This window comes from Drosophila melanogaster, chromosome 3R, assembly GCF_000001215.4.
Source record: "Drosophila melanogaster chromosome 3R".
In the NCBI taxonomy this organism is placed as follows: Eukaryota; Metazoa; Arthropoda; class Insecta; order Diptera; family Drosophilidae; genus Drosophila; species Drosophila melanogaster.
This window is the reverse complement of record NT_033777.3, coordinates 22372816-22389720: the sequence shown is the minus strand read 5'-3', so window position 1 is coordinate 22389720 and position 16905 is coordinate 22372816. Positions and strand designations below refer to the sequence as shown.

The 16905-nt window shown below is 44.7% G+C and overlaps 6 protein-coding genes across 10 annotated transcripts; 1 reads left to right on the top strand and 5 right to left on the bottom strand.

Annotated features, from left to right (window-relative positions):
- The first annotated feature begins 6 nt into the window (after positions 1-6).
- Positions 7-3232, top strand: CAH8 (Carbonic anhydrase 8). Of its 2 annotated transcripts, NM_001275904.1 has the most exons (7): positions 7-56; positions 273-407; positions 488-658; positions 1238-1389; positions 2145-2342; positions 2400-2662; positions 2731-3232. In NM_001275904.1, the coding sequence occupies exons 4-7, from the start codon at positions 1326-1328 to the stop codon at positions 3115-3117; spliced, it is 912 nt and encodes a 303-aa protein (NP_001262833.1). In that variant the 5' UTR covers positions 7-56; positions 273-407; positions 488-658; positions 1238-1325; the 3' UTR covers positions 3118-3232. The 2 variants fall into 2 exon arrangements, with proteins under 2 accessions (NP_001262833.1, NP_651033.2); NM_142776.4 differs by lacking the exons at positions 7-56; positions 273-407; positions 488-658.
- On the bottom strand, positions 3173-7686 carry Gpdh3 (Glycerol-3-phosphate dehydrogenase 3). 3 transcript variants are annotated; one of them, NM_001170214.2, is made up of 6 exons: positions 7453-7686; positions 7217-7391; positions 6579-7158; positions 6363-6516; positions 6217-6270; positions 3173-6162 (listed from the first exon to the last, which is right to left on the bottom strand). In NM_001170214.2, the coding sequence occupies exons 1-6, from the start codon at positions 7494-7496 to the stop codon at positions 3294-3296; spliced, it is 3876 nt and encodes a 1291-aa protein (NP_001163685.1). In that variant the 5' UTR covers positions 7497-7686; the 3' UTR covers positions 3173-3293. The 3 variants fall into 3 exon arrangements, with proteins under 3 accessions (NP_001163685.1, NP_732726.2, NP_732725.2); NM_170006.4 differs by having other exon boundaries at positions 6217-6309; positions 7453-7647; NM_170005.3 differs by having other exon boundaries at positions 3173-6159; positions 6217-6309; positions 7453-7647.
- Positions 7574-8381, bottom strand: CG43342 (uncharacterized protein). The gene is made up of 2 exons (NM_001260309.2): positions 8197-8381; positions 7574-8136 (listed from the first exon to the last, which is right to left on the bottom strand). The coding sequence occupies exons 1-2, from the start codon at positions 8290-8292 to the stop codon at positions 7690-7692; spliced, it is 543 nt and encodes a 180-aa protein (NP_001247238.1). The 5' UTR covers positions 8293-8381; the 3' UTR covers positions 7574-7689.
- An 86-nt stretch (positions 8382-8467) lies between these two features.
- CG34149 (uncharacterized protein) lies at positions 8468-9593 on the bottom strand. 2 transcript variants are annotated; one of them, NM_001043280.3, is made up of 2 exons: positions 9520-9593; positions 8468-9465 (listed from the first exon to the last, which is right to left on the bottom strand). In NM_001043280.3, exons 1-2 carry the CDS (start codon positions 9552-9554, stop codon positions 8583-8585), a joined length of 918 nt encoding a protein of 305 aa, NP_001036745.1. In that variant the 5' UTR covers positions 9555-9593; the 3' UTR covers positions 8468-8582. The 2 variants fall into 2 exon arrangements, with proteins under 2 accessions (NP_001036745.1, NP_001097869.1); NM_001104399.2 differs by having other exon boundaries at positions 8508-9465.
- Positions 9594-9765: 172 nt separating this feature from the next.
- CG18596 (uncharacterized protein) lies at positions 9766-13798 on the bottom strand. Its single transcript, NM_142774.3, has 7 exons — positions 12517-13798; positions 11811-12460; positions 11567-11752; positions 10941-11504; positions 10356-10877; positions 10117-10287; positions 9766-10055 (listed from the first exon to the last, which is right to left on the bottom strand). The coding sequence occupies exons 1-7, from the start codon at positions 13684-13686 to the stop codon at positions 9908-9910; spliced, it is 3411 nt and encodes a 1136-aa protein (NP_651031.1). The 5' UTR covers positions 13687-13798; the 3' UTR covers positions 9766-9907.
- A 343-nt stretch (positions 13799-14141) lies between these two features.
- Positions 14142-16886, bottom strand: CG7069 (uncharacterized protein). Its single transcript, NM_142773.1, has 2 exons — positions 16708-16886; positions 14142-16655 (listed from the first exon to the last, which is right to left on the bottom strand). Exon 2 carries the CDS (start codon positions 16482-16484, stop codon positions 14250-14252), a length of 2235 nt encoding a protein of 744 aa, NP_651030.1. The 5' UTR covers positions 16485-16655; positions 16708-16886; the 3' UTR covers positions 14142-14249.
- Positions 16887-16905: the final 19 nt, after the last annotated feature.

Below are 16905 nucleotides of genomic sequence, written 5' to 3'. Positions count from 1 at the left end.
CATAAAATTGAGTTAAAACGAAGTGTTTACATTCCAGTCAACATGGTTGTCTAATTGTAAGTAAATGCATATTAAGTACTTATTTCGATTTTGGGCCCAACTTATTTAGCATCTACGAAGTACTTTTAATTACTTGTTGCTTTGGTTGAAGTGAAAGGTGGTGAGTAACATGTTTTTGAGTCAAACATAACATTTTGCATAAAGAACCTTTTGATGGCAAAAGTAACAAAAACAAATTTGGCTAATTTCTTTTTTAAAATTTGCCATTACAGTGTTCATCTTCATTTCGATGAAGATAATCGTCTGACACGCTCCTTTCGACAATTCGTTTTTAAATTTAGCTGATTTATTAAATAAACTCACCTGAAAGCTGTTTCAAGTTCGCATTGTATAAGTAAAACATAAACGTATGTACGAGCCATGTTCTATATTTTTTTTTATTGTGCGGTATGTCTTTTAGATAATAAAAACTTTTTCAATTCTGCAGCTGCAACTGACGAAAACTGAGAAACTGGATCTCAAGAGTCTGCAGTCTGCTTACCTTTCTAAGCCAGGCTTACAAAATTAACATGTAATTCAAGAACCAACCAAAGAGCCGCGTATCTGACTTACAAGAGGATGTCATAAGCAGAGATCAAAGCAAACACGATTTACTTGCGTTTTAATAAAAAAAAAAACATTTGAAATATTTTAAAATATTGTAACCAAAAAAGATGCAGGGTATTTTAAACTTTCAAATATGTCCAAACTTACCTATATACGCAATATTAAGTTATTAAACAATGTTAAAGTATGAAGTACTTTATTTGGAACCTAAATATATGAATAAACTTTTCCTTTCTCCGTTATATAAATAAAACGCCTTATAAATGGAACTTGCAGAACCTAGATATTATACCATAGACGGGTTAAGTTATGCCAAGGAATTTCAACTTCAATTTGTGTAATCTGCATTTGTCCCCATCGAACCAAGTTTTTCAATTATAGTTTTTAATTTCGGGGTAACGGTGCTCAGACAGCAGTACGCGTAGCGGGTATGACAACTTCGAGTCGAGATTACCATCTATTGCTGCTCCGTGGAGCGTTTGACAATGTGGCTCTCCCAGTCCACGAGACGGAGACGGAAGCCAAACCAAAGCCCAGACTGTGGCCCTTTGGTATAAAGGTTTTGGCCTAAGCCGATCGTGGTTCAGTCTGCAGAGCTACGCGCGCTTGGAAATCTTCGGTCTTCGGTCAGGGGTTACTGTGTGGAGCGTATTTGGACTAGATTGGCGAAGACAACTCCTATAGCCTGTAGTAGTGTATAGCGAGTGATCAGGTGGAAAATGCATCTTCCGGCTCTTGATGACTTCTATCAGCGTCTTCTGTTTCTGCTGCCGTTCGCCGCAAGTGAGTACCGAAATGCAAGCCAGTGAGGTGTGTCGCATCCAACGAAATACGATACAACTGTGGATCACCTTGGTATTGAGACGCCATCGATAGCAGACTGATCGTCGTCCCCAGACAACGTGCCCCAGATCTTGAGATTTTTCGACCCGGAACCAACCTATTCACCTATTGCGTAGCCTTTGCCCGTACGGGAATTTATGAGCCATCCCCTCCGGCTGAACCGAACTAAACCAATCCGAACCGAACCGAACCGAACCCTCATATGTCACACTCGACGCCCATATAGCTGTCTCATCGCGGTTCATCTAATGGATAGCAAACAACCCGGTGGCTGTAAATAATAACAATAATTAAATTTGCATCCACAAATGCCCCATGAAACCCAATGAGCGCGTCAATTTCGGGGGCGGAGTAGATGTCGAAGTACCATCCATTGTTATAAGAGCGGCGTGTGCGATCCATCGCTCGGAACAATGTAAACAAAAGGAGGTTTCCATGGTCCGGACCCAAAATCAAGCAATTATGCTACGCTTAGACATAATCCGTAGGCTCTGCGAAATAGCTGAAATTGCGAAGACGTTTTGGGAAATTGGCAAGTGCAGAAATTGCTCCAACGGCCTTCCTAATGGTTTTGCAAAGTGACCACGTCCATTGGTGGTGGATGCTCTTGGGTATTTCGTCAAATATGGAGAAGCTCGCCCAAGATAAATCAAGAATGTGTGGGAATTGTAAAGACTTATATAACTTTGTTACAGATTTCAGATCGACTGATTTCGACTACAAATCCCCGGAGAGGTGGCCGGAAAAATACCCAAATTGTGGTGGATCAGAACAGTCGCCCATTGCGATTAGCAGACGCAAGGCGATACCCCTTAACTTGCCGCCTCTGATTTTCGCACTTTATGATGAGTTCTTCGATGAGCTGGTGACAATTAGGAATAGTGGACACACAGGTTTTTATAAGACGGACTTCCAAGTGAAAGGGAAAACTAATCCATTTCCGTTGATAGTGGAATTTAAGGTTCCGACGACGATCTATGGCGTGAAGCCCTACGTAACAGGAGGTCTCTTGCGGGACTGCTACGATGCCGAGGCCGTGCATTTCCATTGGGGATCCCCCGAGAGCAAGGGCTCGGAGCACCTGCTCAATGGACGCCGCTTTGATCTGGAAATGCACATAGTCCATCGGAACACAAAGTATTTAAACTTGGAGGAGGCTGTTAAGTACAGCGATGGCGTTACAGTACTGGCGGTGCTCTTTAAGGTTGTTCGAGTAAGTAGAGATGCGGGATTTGCTTAACTTTACCGCTCTACTTACCGATTTACCAATTCACTTTTTAGTCGGGGCCATTCTTTTATCAGCCCGGACTCAGTGAAATCTTTAGTTCCCTCCTCCATTTGGGCAACTTTAATGCCAGCTACACTGTGCAGGAACGGCTCACCCTGGGATCCTTGCTGGGATCTCTTGACAGGGGAAACTTTTACACGTACAAGGGCTCCCTAACGACGCCACCATGCTCACCGGTGGTTCAGTGGCACGTGTTCGGTGAGGTCCTTCCCATTTCGCACCAGGATCTGCCCAAATTCTGGAACCTCCGAGATGAGCGCGGTCGGCCGTTGCTAAAGAATTTCCGGCCACTACAATCGCAGGAGAATCGACTGATATTTCACCGTCAACATATAGTGCCGCTGCAGCAGGAGCATCTCCAAGAACTGATATGGCTATAGCCATTAGATTAAATCTAACACCCTCTATGTAAATGAATTCGAACACCCTTTATTTAGATTGAATCTAACACCATTTATTTTTTAAAAAAGTAAAGTATTCTATATCATGCTTCTGATGCTGATGCTGATCATGCTGCTATTGGGGGAATCGAAAAGCCGAGCTACTAATCTAGGACTTAGTCCTTCCTGCAAGCGAGGTAGGAGGCCAGCAATCCCAACTGCAAGGCGCAGAGGATCTTTGAAAACGTGGGCGTGCGTGGCACTCCCATCGGCAACTTTAATATGGGTTTCGGCAACGCCTGACAGGGCAGAGCGGCAAAGTGCTTGACCTGTATGTTGGCAACCAGGGAGTTGCGATTCAGCTTCAGAGTCGTGGGCAAAGACGACCACTTAGCTGCCGGAGCAAGGTGTCTGTCCACTGGCGCGGTAGTCATCGTATGGAACTCATGATCCCGTCCATCGAAAGGTGGTCGCGGCACGCGTACTCGTGGATTGATAGGCGGATGAAAGGGCGGCGCCACGACTACTTTGCGACGCTGATGGCCCAGTCCCTGGTAATCCCCCGTTCTGTCCTTTTCGAAGCTGGTGTCCATCGGTGGCCTAGACTCCAGATCCGGGTCAGCGCTGTAGGGGTTATGACCCTTGTAGCTAACCCGACGATCCTGACCCTGCCGCATAACGCTGATCTTCTTACCCATTTTTTCCAGCTGTGCCTTCTGGTTTTCTATAATCTGACGTTGCTTCTCGAATTCGTTCGTTGTCTTAGTGCTATCAGAATCACTAGATGGTCTCCTTAAGCTCCTTTTTTGCTTCCTTTTGCTTTCCTGCTTACTCAAACTAGCTGGTGAAGTTTCCTTTTTAGAATGTAACGACTCATTTGGCTCGGCCATGGAGACATCCTTAGCGACTGGTTCAATCACGGCCTCAGTTTTCGAAATCTTTTTACGCTTAGGTACCTCTTGATCAGAAGCTGACTCATTTAGATCCATGGCTTCGTCCTTGTTTCCAAATTCGACGGGCGCATTTGTGCGGCGAGGCTGCTGTTCCTTTGGCGACTGTGGTTTTGTTTGTGGCGAGGGTGGTGGAACAGATCTAGGTTGATTCTGGAACTGTGGACTGCCCTCGCGGATATGTGATTGTTTACTAGGCATTGTTACTGGCAAGGGGACTGCGGGGATTTGGTTTGGAGTGGGGTTAAGTGGTTGCTCCGTAATTTTCTTAGCAGCTTCTGGATTAGAGTCCTCCTCGGACAGCACCTCATTTGAATCATTACCCCTGCTTGCGGACATCACATCCAAATCATGCTGCAAGGCTTCTTTTAGTTGATAATTAAGATTCTGCAACTTATCCTGGTCAGATTCGCTAAGTGTTTCCATCCTCTCGTTGGCATAAAACTTTTGCTCGTCGGAATCGATCTTTTCATTGTTCATTAGCCAATCCCACTCGTGATGGCCAGTTTCTTCCGTCTTGATATGGCTATGGGGGCGCAAGTTGACCTCATCTTGGTTTTGATCCGGCCTTTGCTCGCTAATCAAGTTGATCTCCTTTTCGCTCTCGGCTCCGCTAGTCTCTTTCAACTCAGCTCTTACTTGAACAAGTTCTCTATCCTGATACCTATCCACATTCTGGAATCTATTGTCATGCTCTATCGGAAGCCTGGCGTTACCTTCATTGGTAGTTGAATCTTCAAGATCCGCTGAAGAATAAGGATGGTGGGGTTTATCTGTTTGCTTTAGCTTTTGCCACTCGAGCCTCTCCTGGAGCTCCAAGTTCTCTTTAGTGTAAGTAGGGTCTTTTTTTCCTATAGCTGGCTCCTCATCCAGATCAAAGTCATGTTCGTCTTGAAGTTTCACTTCAATGTGCTTCTCGGACTCCAAGTGCTCCCTGGAATCGGTGAACATAAGTTCTTTAAGCTTATTAGTATCTGATCTTAATTTATACTGATGGTTATCTGTTGGTTCTTCAATGGGTTGCTCTTCTTCCGCGTTGTATGCAACAAATTCGGATTTATCTGCTGAACTTTTCAATAGGCTACTCTCGTCTTGCATTTCGCTTTCAAGTTGTCTATTTTCTTCGTCCATTAGACTTTTTAGCTGAGCAGATTCCTCATCTAGTTGGCTTCTAATTTGGGATGGTTCCTCATCTGCTTGACTTATAGGTTCATAAGCTTCCTCTTGTATTTGGTTTTTCAGTTCCGAAGACTCCCCTTCAACTTGGCTCTTCAGTTGCGAAGACTCAACTTGGCTTTTCAGTTGGAAGGGGTCCTCCTCCATTTTGCTTTTTGCGATAAGGTTTTCCATTTTTTCTTTATCACCGAGAGCCTGAATTGTTTGTCTTATAGATTTTATAAGATTTTCTTGGGCTTTAAAATTGGCCGCTTCTTGTTTATCAATCTGCTCTTTAAGTTGATTCACTTTTAAACGCTCCGTGAAATTTGTCTCCGCATCTTCCATCAGCTGGCTATTTTGTTTTGACGAATGTAGTGGCTCAGATTCGCAACTCAAATCCAGGACATCAGGCGAATCCTTCGTAGTCAAGCCACTGGGAATGCTTTTGCTGGACATATGATCGGATTCCGCGGAAGTGTTCGTTATGTGTCCGTGGCCTATCCTGGCATTGTCATCCTCTTGGCCCGCAGTCAATCTTGATGAAATAACTGTCAAGGCTGCATCGCTAGCCATTTCGTCTTCCTTCTCTAGCAAGAGCCGCACTTGGCGATTGCCTTCATCGATGTCCATTTTAAAGGCCACCCCAACATTCCCATCCCGGATGTCATTATAGAGCTGTGCAGCTTGCACGCTCAGACGGCTTGGCATAATTTCGGTCTCAAGACAGGAATCTCGTGATGCCACTTTTTCATGGTACGTCTCCTCGACGTCGTAATCGTTTACTTCTGTCCAATCGTCCATAACCTTGAGCTGCTTAATGTTTTCGTTCCCCGCCTCCGTCAATATCTTATCTAAAGCAGTCCTCAGTTCGGGAAGGCCTTGGTCCGTTTTTAGCTCGTCCCTTTCATGGTTCAGTAAATGTGAAATGGATGAACTGCTGTAAAAGGAGTAATGATGAGTTAAGGGTAATTTGAACATTAAAATCTCTTACCTTAGATCCGGGTGGTTTCTCAGTGCCTCTATCATCAGTTCCGGCGGAGCCTCACTTTGGCATATAAGATGGATGGCCGTGAAAAGCGGAAATCTATAGTTTTAGAAGTATGTTTATTAGGGTCTTAAAATCTAGTTTATACGTACTCGTGTTGCATAAGCCCATTCTCCAAAAATGCATTCACATTACTGGCCACCATGGGACCCAAAAGCTTGCGGCCACTATGGAGGTTTGCTTCTATTTCTTCAATGGTTTGGCCTGATGTTACTAGGCTCTTTGCAAATGTGACGTTTTTATCGACTTTAAATTAGCGCAGTTGATATTATACACTTATTAATTGATTCATTTTTCTTTGTACATACCAAAGCTGGAAGCCACCGCGTTGGTTACGCCACAGCTCTCATAGAATGTGGACATTTTGGAGGAAGGAAAGAACGTCTTAATGAACCGCATAATTTCCTTGACACCCAAGTGGATGGCTGCCAACCGTGCATTCTCACCCAGACGCAGACCATCTATGAAACCCGCTCCCAAGGCAACGACGTCTGTGAGCGTTCCACACAGCTCTACTCCGTCAACGTCATTAACAGAAATAACTCTGCAGTTATTGGTTTGCATAGCAGAGATCAGCAGCTTGGAATGAGAATTATCGCTGCAACCGATGGTCACCTCACACAGCTTTCCCTGTGCCATCTCCATGGCACTATGTGCAGACATCATAGAGTAGCACGGGATACCCAGACTCTCGCTAATGGCGTGCGAAACAAGCTCAATCCCCTCCCCATTCTCGCTCAACAATCCTTTGGTCATGGAAACAGCAAAGGCCGACTCCTTAACATTACCAGACAGAATGTTGCAGTAGGATTGCACGAACTCCAGCGGGGTGGAAAATACCAAGATATCTGCGTTCTGGGCAGCTTCCAAAAGATCATTTACAGCGATCTAATACAAAAATATTTTGTATAATGCAGATACCAAAACACTGCAAGAATTTCCTTACCAGGTTATTGGGCAGCTTGATCCCAGGCAGATACTTGACATTCTCGTGACGAGTGTTTATGATCTCCGATAGGGCAGTGTCCCGAATCATTTCATCGTAGACATATAAATGCACCCGGCTGTCGAAGTCTCCCTCCAAGACATTGTTGCTCACGACGGCGGCAATGGCCGAGCCCCTAGAAAAGCCATTTGAAAGCAGTTAAATGTGTTTTAGACTTGGTAATTGAAAGAACTTACCAGCCCTCAGCCCCAATGATGCATATTTTCAACTTTCCGGCCATTGATCCAACTTTAAATTAACGAACAACAATAATTTAGGGCCGAAACGCGACCAAATGACCGCCTAAGTGTTAACTGGATGTAGAATGCTTTAAATTTTTATTATGAATTTTGATAGTCCAGAGTTAGGTGGCGTCCAAATGTGAAGTGTATAGGATGAGTTAAGGTAGTTGAAAGGCAAACACCCAACCTACTTTACGAGCAGGGACGAAACTCGTAAACAACCCCGGACGCATTATCCATTCTGTTCTGGGCCCGCATTTTGTGCTCCTGCTGGGCCTCCATTTCTGATATGGCGCGGATTTCGAACTCGGTGATTATCTGGGAGATGCGGCTCTTGGCTTCCGCCGCCAGTTTGGGTGGCAAGCCTTTGACACTGATGCAGGCGCTCTCAAAGAAAAGATCGTAGCTGTTTCTCTGAGGAACAGGGGAATCAGCCGCCGGTGGAGCTGCATTTGGTGAAGTGACTTCATCTCGCTGGGAGCTCAACCTTTTGAAGTACGCCGACAGCACTTTACGGTCTTGTTCGATGCTCTCGACAAGTTCCTGGCGGTTCTGCGGCGTTGGCCTTGAGTAGGGTAGCTGTCTTTTCTGTAGGGCTACGTTGTTCCGTTTGATGAGTAGCAAACTTTTCCTCTCGGTCTGCAAATGCATAATTTCGTTTAAATATTTGTAAATTTAAGGGCAACTTAGTAATTATACCTCTATATGATCTTCTTTAATGTATGAAGCTTTCTGCTCTTCGTTGTCGCCATTTTCAGAGGTCGTTTCATCATACACATTTGAAGTGTTCCACATTCTTATGTTATGAATATTTTGTCACTTAAGCCTTTAAATTGCATTAGCTGCTTCAAATTTAATAAACATTGGAAGAAAACACAGCCGCGCTTTGGAGATGGCAGTAGCAGTAGCCTCTAGCCTATCGATAAACAGTCCGATACCATTTCTCGCACCTATTTTGAATAGTTTGATTCGTATATCTAACAAATAAAGTATATTTGCATTGATCTTATAAAAATCGATAACATTTATTTTTAAATTTAAAATTAATGTATGCCTCTAAATTCATGCTGAAGGACAAGGGATTGTCATGATGGGCGCAGTGCGAGCGATTCATTAGCTTGAGGGTTTGGATTCAGTGCGTCCGTTTGGCTGGTTTCACTGAGGCCGCGAAGCTCGAGCTCACAGATCAGCTGCGATACTCGCATCTTGGCTTCCGCTACCAACTTTGGCGAGAGGGCTTTCACGCTGGAACTGACGCTTTCGAAAAACAGATCCACATGATTCTTCTCCTTGGGCGGCGGTGTGTGACTTAGGGTCCTCTGGCTTCCCATCAGCTCGCGGAAGGATTCCATGAGTTCGTTTTTGTCCTGGTGGATCTGCATTAGTAACTTTATGCCCTCCTGCTTAGAGGCAGAAGAGGAGCTGTCACTGCAATTGGCATGGCTTGACGGGGGTTCGGTCATCTTTGTTGTGACCTCTGTCTCTGATAAGAACTCCTGTTTGGGTACTGTCACCTTCTCACTGGCTGCAGAACAGAGGCTTTGATCAGCAATGGCCATCACGGGCATAGGCTCTGGAGTGGAAGGCGGCTCCAACTCGTGGTTCTCAGCCAAGGGCTCCATCACTACCAATTTACGCTGGTGATAGTACTTGCTACGCTGCTGGCGAATCCGGAACTCCTGGACCGCCGCGCCTTCGCCCTTTGTGAGCAGAGCCTCCAGATTGCGCTTGTGCTTGGTGGTTCGCTCGTGCCGCACCAGGTGGCATCGATTGCAGTCCATGGTGCACTGGCAAGCGCGGCAGAATGGCTTGTTAGGATCCTCGGCCGCCCGTCGGAGCCATGGATCGAAAATCTTGAGCCACTTTTCGCAGAACTTCTGGTTATATTTAGGTTTCAGAGTTCTGTGCTCCTTGTCCAGCTTTAAAGATTTCTTAGCAGTCCGCGCCTTTAGCATTTTGTCTGTCTTCCTATAAGCGAAGCATTCGTATAGAATTTGAGAGTTTCCGGCCTCAAGGACTTACCATTCAGAATCGGAGGTGTTTTCCGAGAAGCTCATTTTCGTCTTTTCGAAGTTGTTTACAATGGGTTTGTTGTGATGTTGTGATTATAGGATCAGCTGTTTCAGGCAAGCGTCATCGGTAAATACTGGTTATCGATAACAAGGCGCGAAACTTTAAGAGAATGAATTATATTTACTTCGATTAATTCACCGAAGGCAAACAAACACATTTAAAAAAATAGAAATAATACTAATAGCTAGTACAATTAAGTTTATATAGGTAATTTATTTTGGGTGTATTTTTTTTAAGATATATACAACACAAAACATTTATATAGTAACATTTGTACAATATTTTTAGGTATTTACTTTATTTGTTAAAGGCATTTGTTGGTGGTCAAATTATGAATTTAATTTAAGTGCTGCTTACAATATTCCCAAATAAATAGTGATCCAGCCACATGTACATTTAGAGAGCGCACTAAGCCATACTGGGGAATTTCGACGGCGTAGTCCAAGAATCCAATAAGGTTCGCTGGTATTCCATGTTTTTCATGCCTGAGGAGGGATGCAGAACAATAAGTTTTCAAAAAATACGCCCAAGATGTTGATTACGAACCCCAAAAGAAGAATGCTTTTCTTGGGAAACTTAAAGTCAACAAAGTTTGTGCTGTGTGCAGTTTGCTCGGCGCCAACGATTTTATAACCCTCCATTTGCTTTTCCAGCAGAAATCCAGCAAGCGATTCTGGATTCACTTCAAGTATGTTTAAAGTTTTCTCAGCAGTCATGCTAAAATAATATAATTATAATTATATAAAGCAATATAATAGGGCTACCGCGATGTTTGACGTGCATACCTCAAGTTTGTAAAATCGCTTTTCTCCGCCTGTGATTTTAAACCCAATATTAGGGTATTAACGCCCAGAACTTCACAGGTACGCGCCAATCCGCCCAGATTTGGCAATTTGTCTATGAGCGAGGCCACCACAATGAGTTCGTGGTCATCTCTAGCTTTGTTCGAAACAACAAAGTCACTCTCCGGATATATATCTCCGACGGGATTCATTTTTCGCTGCACATTTCCGTTTAATGCAGCCAAGGACGTTGCAAGCTCAGGTATCAAAACCGATTGTTTCCGTTTAAACGTTTCAAGGGCGCGCTTTAGTTTCATTCGAAAGTCATAGGAACAACTAATAAAACTGATGTTTTCATCAAATGGTGCATTCGTCATCATCAGAATGCAATCCGAAACGGATGTCGGGCATTGTTTGCCTAGTTCTGGTAACAAAAGTCGAGCTTCGCACTGAAACTCAGTTAATTTTTCGCTCAATGTAACCTTGATGGATTTCTTCAATGCATCAGCTATTGGCATTTGAATGCTAAAAATATCAAAATATTAATAAAATTCGGCAACAAGTAGTATATAATACTAATTTCATTACCTTCGATCCTCGCACTCGCTACAAATCCGATGCAAAACCAATTGGGCCAGCAAACGAGTCTGAAAATTTGCTCCCATTGTGAGAGGCAACAGGACGGCAAATACTTCGACAAGCTGTTCATGTTGTATGCTTTCCCAGCGAGTCAAGCAGTATATGTGGACTACAGAGACAAGCGAAATTTGCTGGCTCGGTTTTAGAGTTGCCAGTAGCTTTAACTGCTCCAGCAATAGATCGATGCTTGGCAGCATTTTGGAGACAAGGTACTCGTACATAAAGCTAATGTTAGGCTGATCGCTAGGGCACAAGACGGCTTCCCACAGGTTGTCCGACCACTTCCATCTGTCGCTTAGGTCGAGCAAAGCTTTGCCTATTCGCATTTTCATTCTGTGCTCTTTGCAGTTTGCAAAATAGCGTGGTTTTTTTCTGGACAGCTCATTGTTCATTCTAAGCAAATCGTCACAGATGAAGCTGATATCCAAACCAGTGCTGTTCTTCGCATATTGAATAAATTGCACACGATCCATGGCTCCAGTATCCGAGATTTGCTCAAATGCGCGTTCAATGCTGCGGAGTTATTATTAACGTTGTATATAGTAATTTCACGAAAAAAATATTTATTCTCTTGCCGTGCATCGCCAGTAGTGGTTTCTCCCTGCAGCATTCTTTTTATAACAAACGAGGTGGGTGCCTTAATATATTCTTCACAGTCCATTGTACCCAAAAGAAAGGTGTTTTTCTCCAAAACGTCCACTACGCACTTTTCATACTCTTCTGACGAAAGATTTTGCACTGCATATTTTAGGATGGCTTGTCTGGGAATCAATGAATTAATAACTTGACTTACAAAAATATAGCGAATATATTACTCACGTTTCCCTGACCTTTAGTTTTCCCAAACGGGATATAAAGGCGGGCAATACATTTTGGTCAGCCAATTGTTCATCATGCGTGGACAATATATTCGACAAGGTGGCAAATGTTTCTTCAGTACCCCGATCCAAAAGTTCCAGGGGATTTAGGTTAAGTACTTCTAACTTGCTCCACGTTGGAAGATTTATCTGTACGAAAAGATCCACAGAGTGCTCGAGCACAAAGGACTTCTCTTCTCTGGTCTGGCAATCCAATCGATTAAGAAGGTGCTGCTGCATCTGCTCTAGACTCACACCACTTTCAAGAAAAGATGTATCTAAATCATAGACAGAGCGATAGAAATCTAAATACTGTTCTGGATGATCCAGTTCCCGATGCAGAAATATGGGTAAAAGTCGCCACCAGCCATGTTTGGATTTTGGAACTGTTCGTAATTTCTCCAAGAACGCAACAAATACATCGTGTTTATAGTCCATTTGAGATACAAGTTCACAGCAACGAATGTTGAAACTAGCAATATGTTTTTCTAAATTGCTGCAATTTCTTATTTTCTGTGCTAGTTGTGAATGAGATTGATACCGGTCGATGGTATTGTACAAAGACTCCATGAAGAGGAGGTAATCTCCCAATGACAGGCTGTCAATCGTCGCCTTTAATGGGATTAAAGTCAAAAAATTGTTAAAACTTCTATATAAGTTAAACTTACACTTAAGGAGAAAATCACATAATTGATGGCTTCACCACGCAAAACCGGATTTTGGAGGGAACGAACGCGAGCGCCCAACTTAAACAGCAGCTCCTTGGAAACCACCGGCAGCTGCTTTAGCTCCCATGCTTGAAGCCAGTGGATCAGGGGAACTGCATGCCACGGAACGCAGACAAGCGCTTCCAGCAATATCTCTGCCGGGAATTGTGCACTAAAATCAGTTATTTGCTGCTTAGTGAGGCAATCGGGCACCTCTGGATTGTACAATTGCGTCCGATTGGTAGCAGCAAGGAATTGTGTTAGAAGATTGAAACGCGATATCTGTTCTAGGCTAAAATGGGATAGGAAGTACTTCAGGGTCCAGCGCAACACGAGGATGTTGTTGTCGCCCAGGAGGCGTATGCACAGAATCCTTAGCCAATCCAGCCAATCCTCACTCAAATTGTTAGACATCAGGCCCATGCGCGGCAGCAGGGTGCTTAAAGTGGGCAGCACAAGATGGGACTGCTGCTCCTCGAGGTTCTCCATGATGCCCACATACGCGCTCCACTGAACCTCACTGCACTGGAGAGCGGCAAGCACTTCGTCGATCTCCTGCAGCTTGTGCATAAGAAAATACGCTGAGCGTCGATCATCGCGCACATCAGACTGTAGAAGATTCCGCGTTAGCACAAGCAGTTCCTGGGCGCATTCCGTTCCCAAGTTGTTGACGAAATCATCGAAAAGGTGTACCAGGATCTGGGCCGCATGTGGTTGCCGCTCATTGCTCTGACTCAGCGACCAGAGCTGCTGCAGCACGAACTTGGCTTCGATACGCGGAAACTTCCGTATATGAAGCTGCACGCAGACCAGTAAATTGGCCACCAGTTGACGCCGGCTGGCCGAATCCTCACGACTGTCGGCAATCACCACGGAGACCAGTTTGTGAAAAACTTTTGGGCCAAAGCGGACGTTATACTTGCTGTTCGTCTGCAACAGGTTGTGGATGCACTGCAGCACACGCTTCAGGGCCAGCTCGTTGTCTTTGTGCATGGACACCAAATCGTACAGCATGTCGTCCAGCTCAGCGATCTCGCCAAGCAAATTCTGGTTCTGAATATACGTTTCCACAGCCTGGACCACAGCGTGAGTGGTCGTGGCCGTGGTGGCTCTGGTCGTGGGCAATGACATGGTAGTACCTTTTTCTCGCGATGAAGAACCCTCTAAACTAACCCTTTGTTTGGTTTAAATACTGTCAACATCAAGCAGCTGGGAGAATTAGAATTTCGCCATTCCTCATCATGTGGTGAAATCACTTGCATACGATTAATATCGAATATTTCATTATCTTCATCATGTGGTGAAATCAATTGTAGGCGATTAATTTCGAAAAGTTGACTCTATAAAATATGACTTTTAGAGGTGATGTCCAATGATTACAATGACTTCGATCTTATCAGTGGAGGTGTGAACGTGCATAATGACATAGTTTAATTTGGTTAGCAGGTATGAAATTATTACTTTTCAAAGAACCGATAAGCAAATGTGTATTTTCCAATATTTATCGATATGCCCAAATTTGAAAATTTTCCGTTCGCGCCTATAGTCAAATAACTCGACAATAGCGTTCTTTACATTGTTTTACTAGAAAATTTAAAAAATTCCAATAGTTTTATATAATAATTTGGAATTCGGTGTGTAACACCGTATTAAAAGTTAAAATGTTCCATATAAATCTGCCATTAGCTTTCACTTTATTTCTTGCCCTTTTTTGATTTGTCCGGATCCGAGAGAGATTGCTTTAGTTTTTCGCACACAGCTTTCAGAATCTTATCAGCCGATTCTGCCGCGGCTTTTTCTTTTGCATCCTCTATTTTCCTGCACATCTCTGCTGCCTTCTTTCTCTTTCTTTTCTCCGCAACCTGTTTCCATTTGTTTTCCATTTCAGCTAGCTCCCTTTCTCTTTCCTTTCTCTTGCACCTTTCAGCCTCTTCCCTCTTTTTTTTCGCTTCATTTCGTTGCTTGCACTTCATTAGTTCTTCCTTCTTTTTCTCTTCCTCCTTCAAACGCTTGGCCTTCTCAGCAGCTTCCAGTTTGGCCACTTCTGCTTCTATTATCTTAAGTTCTTCTTCATTCCTTTTCTTCTCTTCAGCCAATTTGCATTTCCTATCTTCTTCCAATTTCCTGCACTTTTCAGCTTCCTCTTTCCTTCGTTCTTCGTCCGCTTTCCTGCATTTTTCAGCTTCTTTCCTTTTTTCTTCAGCTAATTTGCACATCTGTTCAAACTCTTCTTTGCACTTCCTTTCTTCAGCTTCCGCTTCTTGCATTTGCCTGCACTTTGAGATTTCGTCATCTTGCTTGGGACATTCTTTCTTCGGACAATCTTTCTTCGGACAATCATTCTTCGGAGTATCATTCTTTTTGGGGCAGACCTTTTGCTTCTCTTCGAACTGTTTACATTTTTTGGCCAGTTTTTGCTTCTGACATTCTTCCGCTTGCTGGAGCTTTCTGCATTCCTCCTTTTCAGCCCTCTCCTTGCAGCTCTGCTCTAGGGCCAATTTTCGGCATCGCTCATCCTGATCGCGTTCTTCCTTGGTCTGCTGACGGATAGTGAACAGCCGGAAGGTGATCTTTTCTGCCGACATGGCATTAACCAGCACCACCGATCCTTTCTGACCCGGCTCCAAGATGTCCATCTTGCCCATCAGCTTCAGGCCCGACTGCATGATGCGTCGAAAGTTAAAGCTGCCAATAACCATTTCCTCAACGAGGAGTGGGTAGATGCCGCGAAAGAGCAGAGACTGGGCCGCCTCGGATTCGTTACCCGTGAGCATGACAATTGGACATGGCGGCCTCATGTGACTGACCATTTGGGCCACCATGGAGCACGGACTGGCCACCACAATTGCCCGGGCTTGGCCCACCGTGGCCGCCTCCGCGATCGCCGTGGTAACTGCCGAAATGTGGTCGGCAGCACTGGTCCGGATTTCCCTTTTAAGGCTGTTCTGCAGGCTTTCGTACCATAGAACTGCTTCTACTTTGGCACAGATCCTGGCCATGCACTGGACGCACTCCACCGGATACTTGCCCTTGGCCGTTTCACCGGACAGCATTACGGCATCGCAGCCATCGAAAATAGCGTTGGCCACATCCGAGGCTTCGGCACGAGTGGGTCGCGGCTTGTTCGTCATCGACTCCATCATCTGGGTGGCACAGATCACAGGCTTGCCCACCTTGTTGCACTTAGCCACAATCGATTTCTGGGCTAGGGGAACATCCTCCGTGGGTATCTCAATGCCCATATCACCTCGGGCCACCATTATGCCATCTGATTCACGGATAATGTCGTCTATGTTTACCAGACCTTGGTGGTTTTCAATCTTAGAGATGATCTTTATACACGCTCCAGCCGGTCCAAGTACTTGGCGGATTTCCTTCAGAGCATTTGCGTCTCGTATGAACGATGCGAAGATCATGTCCACCTTTTGCTCGGCCCCAAATTTAAGATCCTGCTTATCCTTCTCCGTTACGCTGGGAAGATCTACCGGAACTCCTGGCAAATTGATTCCCTTGTGGGAGCCCAGCTTGCCACCGTTCTCCACCTGACAGATCACTTCATCTCCCTTTGATTCCTTCACGATCAATGCAATCAATCCGTCGTCTACAAATACCCGATTTCCTGGTTTGACCAGTTGAGGTAGCCTCTGATAATCCACATAGATATTATCCTTGTTACTCTTGTCTGCCATCTCCTTCTTGGTGCTCAATGTCACTTTGTCTCCGGTCTTGAGCTCTATCTCAGCCCTATCATTGCCACCGGCCAGTTTGCCCGTCCGGATCTCTGGACCCTTGGTGTCCAGAGCAATTGCCAATGTTCTGGGCAGACCCGTTTGCTCCACGTACATGGCGATGGCCTTACGAGCCGCCTGTATTGTCTGGCAGTGATACTCGTGAGAGCCGTGAGAGAAGTTCATACGCACGACCCGCATCCCAGCCCGGATGAGCTCCAATAGCTTTTCTGGGCTGTTGGATGAGGGTCCAATGGTGCATATGATGCTGCTGAGGGGGATACTCAGGGCAGGTGCTTGGTACTGCAGTCGCGACTGGTAATCCAACTGGGAGGCGAATGGTCCGCGGTCCAGTCGGAACTTCGGTGGTTTCTGGAAAGAATTCATAAGCGGATGATTGACTCCCAACGTAACAACGTCCTACCTTCTCTTTCTTGCATTTGCTGGCATAGCAGCGATATCTTAGGTTTAACAGGCAAGTGGAACATATGGGCACTGTGGACCCTGGACTAAGGATTCTTGCGTATGGATGAATTTTGAATAAATTTTGATACACCGAAACAAAAATAAAATGTAGTGTTACCTGTCAAAAACGAATAAAATCAATTGCCTATAGGGAACT